This window comes from Oryza glaberrima, chromosome 5 (assembly GCF_000147395.1).
Source record: "Oryza glaberrima chromosome 5, OglaRS2, whole genome shotgun sequence".
In the NCBI taxonomy this organism is placed as follows: Eukaryota; Viridiplantae; Streptophyta; class Magnoliopsida; order Poales; family Poaceae; genus Oryza; species Oryza glaberrima.
Genome location: NC_068330.1, coordinates 6,802,179 through 6,809,542, shown reverse-complemented (window position 1 = coordinate 6,809,542; position 7,364 = coordinate 6,802,179). Strand labels below are relative to the sequence as shown.

Sequence of the window (7,364 nt, the reverse complement as noted above, 5' to 3'; positions counted from 1 at the left end):
ATTAAATATTTCATATTATAAACTAACAAATATCTTAAAAGAAATATTTAAGCAATGATTCATGAATGCCCGCGCGAACTCGCGGGCTACCTTTCTAGTTAAAATAACACGTAACTAATGAATTGATTAATGAGGAGAGGTGCTGACTGATTAGCAGAAAGTAATTATGGTTACCAGTTAGTGTAAAGACAAATTCGAGAAAGGAAGCATGCATGCGGGACACTCGATGAGAGGTTGGCAGAGGCGGCTTGCTAGAGACCGACCATATCGATTGGGTGGCCGGGTGTCATGGAGTGGAGCCACGTGACAACACCTGCTTGCCTTTCGCCAGCAATGAATCTCCCAGCCATCCTTCCATCCAGTTCCCAGGCTATAAATCCCAGCCACCCTTCCATCCATTGCCACATCGCTCAGAGAAACACGCACACAAGAAACACAGGAGTGAGGGAGAAGAAGATAAGGAAAGAGAGAGCGAGAGAGAGAGAGAGGGGTAGCAAAGCAACTTAGCTAGCTTTGCCAGCCATGGCGAGGAGCTCTCCTTGCCTTGCCGTCGCTGTGCTCCTCCTTGGAGTGGTGGTGGCGGCGATTGGAGCCTTTGCTGATGAAGGGGCGGCGAGCGGTTGGGGACTAGGGCATGGCGCCCGTTTCCTCAGCAAGCGAGACCGTGCTGCGTATGAGAAGTCGTCGGAGCCAGAGGCAAAGCCTGCGTCGCAGCAGGAGCCGAAGTCGGATTCTTACTCGCAGGCAAAGCCTGGGCCAAAAGCTGAGCCCAAGCCGGAGCCAGAGGCAATGTCTGCGTCGCAGCCGGAGTCGAAGCCGGCAACTTACTCGGAGTCTAAGCCCGAATCAAAGGCAGAGCCTCAATCAAAACTAGAGCCAAAGGCAGAGTCCACGCCACAACCAGAAACAAAGTCGGAGCCTAAGTCTGAGCCAAAGCCAAAGTCCGAGCCATACGCAGAACCAAAATCAGAGCCTAAGTCCGAGCCACAGTCAGAACCAAATCACGAGACTAAGGCTGAGCCAAAGTCTGAACCCAAGTATGAACCTAAATCGGAGCCTACCCCACAGACTGAACCAAAGGCAGAATCGCAACCAGAACCAAAGACAGAGCCAAAGTCTGAGTCGAAGGCTGAACCGAAGCCAGAGCGAAAGTCATACTCAAAGTCAAAACCAGAACCAGAATCCAAGCCGAAAGCAAAAGCAGAACCACAGCCAGAGCCTAAGCCCGAGCCAAAACCCGAGTCAGCCCCAAAGAAGGAAACGCCTTCGTCGGCCTACCCATGATGGAGATCCATGGAGATCGAGGGCATCTTGCTTGCTGCACGATTCAGCTACTGATGAGATTATTTTGCTAGAGGTCGGAGCACTAGGAAATAGCCATTGGCCATTTCTGGAATAAATAAGTGACGACCTAGCTTTATGCTTTGCTTTCTTTCCCTCATTCTTTCATGTTTTTTTCCGGATGTGCCACTGCGCCAGCTGGTGTAATTCACTTATTTCTTATGTATCTATATCTATGCCATTTTTTTCTAATAATACATAGATAGATGTGCATTTTTTTCTGCCTAGTACTACCTTTATAATTATCCCTCCTGTTGTTTATTCTAGATTATATTGTGTCTGCCTAACAAAGTTCCATCAGGAAAAGGGTGTAACATTGTAACTATCTAACACTGAACTATCAAAATTGTTCGTAGTTACTATTACATTTTCGATTAGTCTTTGTAAATACAGTGCTAAAGGCACGGCTTACTTATATATGTAAAACAATCATCAAGCGCAATCCAATCTGTACCTGGTTTGATCGAGTCTGCAGGTTCACGGTTAACAAGCTCCTGACCTCCATTAATTTTAGTAATTTTACTATCTTAAGGCGACGACGAGCGGTACCGCAATTTCGAATTTAATTACACTTAATTATTTTGGTGTTTTTTAATAACCGTAAAATTTCTCCATTGGTAAACCTATCGTTGGAACTGATCCGCACTATATTGGTTAATTAATACAAGTTCCTACTCCCTTCGTCTGACGCCGTTGACTTTTTTAAACTTGTTTGACCGTTCGTCTTATTTGAAAAATTTAATTAAATATTAATTCTTTCCATATCATTTGATTCATTATTAAATATACTTTTACATATACATATAGTTTTACATATTTCACAACAGTTTTTCAATGAGATAAACAATCAAACATGTTTAAAAAAGTCAACGGCGTTAAATATTTAGGGATAGAGGGGGTACTTCCTCGAAAAATTTTATCAGCGGGTGAGAACAAATATTATTTGTCAGTATTATAACAACATTTGGCTTCCCTGATCTAATAATAGCTACTACCTTTCCTAAAAATATATTAAACGAACCTATGTGCTATCAGATCGTATCCAATATGAATGCAGGAAACTAAATTTCTACATAAATTATTTTCACAAATTCCTTAAAAAATTTCCAGTCTCTGATTGGGTTGAGCTACGACTTATTTGCTGTGAATAACGAAAAAAATATTATGGGTAAACTTTTATCTGTATTATTCATGGTTTTAGAAGCCAATATTAATTAGAAAATGGACTAAAATAAAAAAAACCCTTAAAAGCCATTGAGCAAACAACTAGAATGCGAGTTCCAAAAGAAACCTGTAGGCCGAGAGCCTTATCGTTTTATTTGCCATACAACGAAAATGAGTCATTGCTAAAATTTAAATTTTAAAACATTATTTTAAATCTAATTTTAGAGTATATTTAACGTAGTTTATGTTTTACAATGTGTTTTAAGTTACTAAGGGTAAGTATAAATGTAAAAATTTACATGCAAATCATTTTTTTAGTTGTTTATAAACTGATTGACATAAGTAACCAGCTCTTGGTCAACCAGGTGTGCCTGCTAATTACTGTAGTAACTCCGTATGGACAGCATTGTCATGAGTTTACCCTCTGCACAAACGAGAGAATCAATACGGTCAGAACTGTGCATTCATGTAACTCATGAGCCGAGGAGCATCCATCTTTATGAGTAATCAGCTCTGTTAACATCAGTGATTAGCTCCAAGTCCTATCACTCACACGATGTTTACCTGCCATTAACCATGTTCCGTACAATGGTAAGGGCAAGTTTAATTAATACTCCCTCCGTCCCACAAAGGTGGTCGCTTTACCCTGTTGAAATTGTCCCAAAAATCTTGATGCCTAAACTGCCTCGTTAGAAAAGTACTCGTACAAATAAAACGCACTGAAGTGGGTCCATCTAGTACCATCGAATGTTTATGCTCCACACGAATTTTCCTCCCAAGCGCTGCATTATCCTCTCGCGTTTTCTCCTCTTCCCCATCGTGTTCTCTTCTCCCTCCACGCCGCTTCTCCCACCCAACATCACGCCACACAACCCCCATCCACTTCCCCACAAGCAAGCCACATCCAGTGTGTGACAACATGTCCAATGGTGGTGGCGGAAACCCTTAGGGCGCTGGTGACGAAAACCCTAGGGGCAGGGGTGGTGGAAACACTATGGGTGCCGGTGACGGAAACCCTAGGGGCTACGGCAGGGAAGGCCCTAGGGGCTGCAGAGGCGAAAGCCCTAGGGGCTACAGCAACAGCAAGCCTATAGGGGTGGTGAAGAGTTGGGTTGCGGCTGCGGTGATGACGGCGACGGAGGGTTGGGTTGTGGCGGCGGCGATGATGACGATGGCAGCAGAGGGTTGGGTTTTGATGGTAGCAGCTTAGGCAGGAGGTTGTCTTGTGGTGATGATGACGGCGGTGGGTTGCAAAGTGCCTCCCAGATGCAGTAAGCAACACCGTCGAGGAATGTGGTACTCGTGAAGATACGACCACTTATTTGAAGAAGGCGAATATTTTGTTCTGGATACACAAGATGGGTACAACGACGACCAGTTCTCCTCAGACCAGGAGCTTGTGCCCGAATCTGAGTTCCAGGATTGTGGGGAAGTGGAGGAGAAGGGTGGTAGGATTCAAGACTATGGCGAAGTGGAGGAGAAGGGTGGGGTTTCAAGATTGTGGGGAAACAGAGGAGAATGTCGGTGGGATTCAAGATTGTAGGGAAGTGGAGAAGGGTGGTGTGATCAGTGGCAGCAGCAGTATGGTGCACTCACATCATGGAGGGATATGGCCTACTGCCCGGAGATGCGGGCAATAGCTTCGAGACAAGTGATTTGATTGTAAATCTGGCCACTTATTAGAAGAATGCAAGAATATAATCTATACGCAAGATGGGTTTGATTTGGATGAGTACGAGTTTTGGCCTGATTTGGATATGAAGGCAACGACTTGATAGTTTATTGGTTCAATGATTTTGTGCGCAAGAAAATGGTGCAAGTTGGTGTTGCACTGCAGGGGAAGGGAGGGGATGAAATTAGCGAGCTGATGAGCTGCGATGTGGCTCTTGGCATGGGACGAGCTAACTCCTCCGTTGCCACGGTGTCCTCTTCGTCGGATGCTTCTTTGTGCGGGTTCTTGTTAGTCTTGATGTACTAATAGGAATCCGCACAAAGGAGCAACCGTAGTGGAGAAAGAGGAACACTATCAAGGTTCATAGATAAACTGTGAGATCTTTCATGTTCTCTAAAGTTCTCCTAGCTATTAGAGCATGTTGGCACCAAGAAGATGCAAGAAGAACAATATTTATTCAGCAAGATAATGCTAGAACACTTGTCCGAATCGATGATGAACAGTTTGGTGTTGCAGTAGCTCAAATGGGTCTTGCTATTCGTCTCGTGAATCAACCTCCAAATTTCCCTAATATGAATTGGCTTCTTTGGCTCACTTCAGTCCTTAACATCTACTCGGGTCTCTACAAACATGGAGGAGCTAGTAAAGAAAGAATGTTCACAAGGAATACAATGACTACGATCCAAACACTCTTAATAGGGTGTTCGTGGGAGTACAAAGCTGCTACATGGAGGTAATGAAAACTAGTAGAGGGAATAAGTACAAGATCCCTCACATGAACAAAGAGAAGCTAGAGGCACTTAGCATTCTTCTTAAAGCGCTTTGTTGTGATCATCTGAAAGATCAAGTTCTCTAATTTTGTGTTAGGAGGAGTTTTGGTGATTAATAACAACGGTTGTTGGAACTAACCTTTGCTATAAGTTTGTGATGACAGATTATGTTCTGGCCTCAAGCAAAAAAAGAAGGTTGATGGCTCAAATGTGAGAATCAAGTGATAGGATTGTGGATTAATGACAAAAAGGATGATACCTCACATATTGGGAATCAACAAGAGTCAAATGTTGATGATGAGAATACTTGATGACATCCCATCATGAGGTGATGGACATGTTGAATAATATACACCATGGTTCAAGATTGTTAGAAATAAAGATGGTGTGAGAAGCTAGAAGATGGATTTTACCGATGGATGAGAATTAAAGTCAAGAAGTTGAAGATGCGAGGTATGAAGTGACTACCTATGGCAAGACGGTGAAGCGCAAGCGATGCTCAGCTGCGATGGACCATGCAGTAGTGAGGACAAGCAAGGGGCTTGACGCCGACGAACCGAAACTGGTGGTGAAGGGCGAGTGAAGACTTTGTCGTGATGGACCGTGCGAGACCATTTGAAGCCATGGATTATCCGCATCAACCTTTTGAGAAATGAAAGATGAGATGTCAAAGATCAAGAAGATGAGATTTTCCTGATGATCAAATGACCTTGACGTTGGTAACCCTCCAAGTGAAGAAAGAAAATGGTGTGATGGTATTCCTGCTGGTATAACTTTCCTTTTTACATTTGAGTTTAGGATGTCATACTATTAAGAGGGATACCACATGCATATAATAGGTCAAGTACTAGTGCTCAAAATGTTTCATCTTTGTGTGAATTGAAAACGTCAACCAAAATTCTAACTCCGGGTTGTTTCACATGTCACAACAATTACACCAGGTTCCTTTACAATTTTTTTCAACATCTCTTGAAGATTTTGGACCATGTTTTATGTTGGGGTTGATAGCCCATAAAACTAGCTTTCCATAAATATTATAGAAATTATTTAAATCACGGAAGCATTCACAATACATTACATTCCAGAAACAATTTTGCATGTACAGTTCTATTTAATTACCTATCAAATCTTATTCACAATGGGCGTAGAGCCTCGCACACCATATATGAAACGTTTCCAAATGAATTATCTATCACATAATGGAAATATATTGTAGTATACACGCCCATAAATTTACCGTAGCCTTATGTCCCATAAAATCCATTTATTAATAAACAATGAGAATATATACCAATCTTACTTCCTTATAGATAAAATTTTATATTAAAAAAATTGACACATAGGGTGTAATGTAGTCATTATTTATCATATCACAAATTTGAACTAAAAATAATATTTGTATGAAATAAAAAAAAGAAAAATGTCAATAGAGTGTAAACGAACCAATTGTAGAAAATCTTATAATTTATTAGAATCACTGTGGTTCTTAATTTTCCCTTAAATAGAGGCAACCATACATAACCATTGCATCATTTTTAAGTGACCACATATTAATAGACTTCCCTCTATTCTATGCCATAGCAGTTGATTGATGGTTTTAAATATTATATTCCTTACTATTAAATTTGAGTTTAAAAACTCAGGTCGACTAAATGTATTTAAAAAATATATATCACACATATTATAGGAAGCGAGGTCTAGAATATATCTACTCTATTTTTGTTGATTCATATGTAAGTACATACAACTAATTGTGTCAACTGTGAACTAATTAAGAAAAGGAATAAAACACATTTATTAGCAATAACCTTTTTGGAGATTTGTTAAAATAAGAGCCCAACACATTCAATTAAAAAGAAAAACAACACCTTACTTTTTAATTTAGACTTAAAAGACCTATGTCTTCTTAAATGATGAAGAAGAGTAATTTTATAGATAGGTGCTTATATAGATTAATTAAATATTACATATTATAAACTAGCAAAATATCTTAAAAGAAATATTTAAGCAATGATTCTTGAATTGCCGCGCGAATGTGCGGGCTACCTTTCTAGTTAAAATAACATGTAACTAATGAATTGATTAATGAGGAGAGGTGCTGATTGATTAGAAGAAAGTAATTACGGTTACCAGTTAGTGTAAAGGCAGATTTGAGAAAGGAAGCATGCATGCAGGATACTCAATGAGAGGTTGGCAGAGGCGGCTTGCTAGAGACCGACCATATCGATTGGCTGGCCGGGTGTCATGGAGTGGAGCCACGTGACAACACCTGCTTGCATTTCGCCAGCAATGAATCCCCCAGCCATCCTTCGCTCCAGTTCCTAGGCTATAAATCCCTGCCACCCTTCCATCCATTGGCACATCGCTCAGAGAAACACACACACAAGGCACACAGGATTGAGGGAGAAGAAGATAAG

At 41.1% G+C, this 7,364-nt stretch overlaps 1 protein-coding gene across 1 annotated transcript; it reads left to right on the top strand.

Annotated features, from left to right (window-relative positions):
* Nucleotides 1-411: 411 nt before the first annotated feature.
* On the top strand, nucleotides 412-1,411 carry LOC127772945 (uncharacterized). The gene has a single exon (XM_052298947.1). The coding sequence runs from the start codon at nucleotides 523-525 to the stop codon at nucleotides 1,282-1,284; it is 762 nt and encodes a 253-aa protein (XP_052154907.1). The 5' UTR covers nucleotides 412-522; the 3' UTR covers nucleotides 1,285-1,411.
* The last annotated feature ends 5,953 nt before the right edge of the window (nucleotides 1,412-7,364 follow it).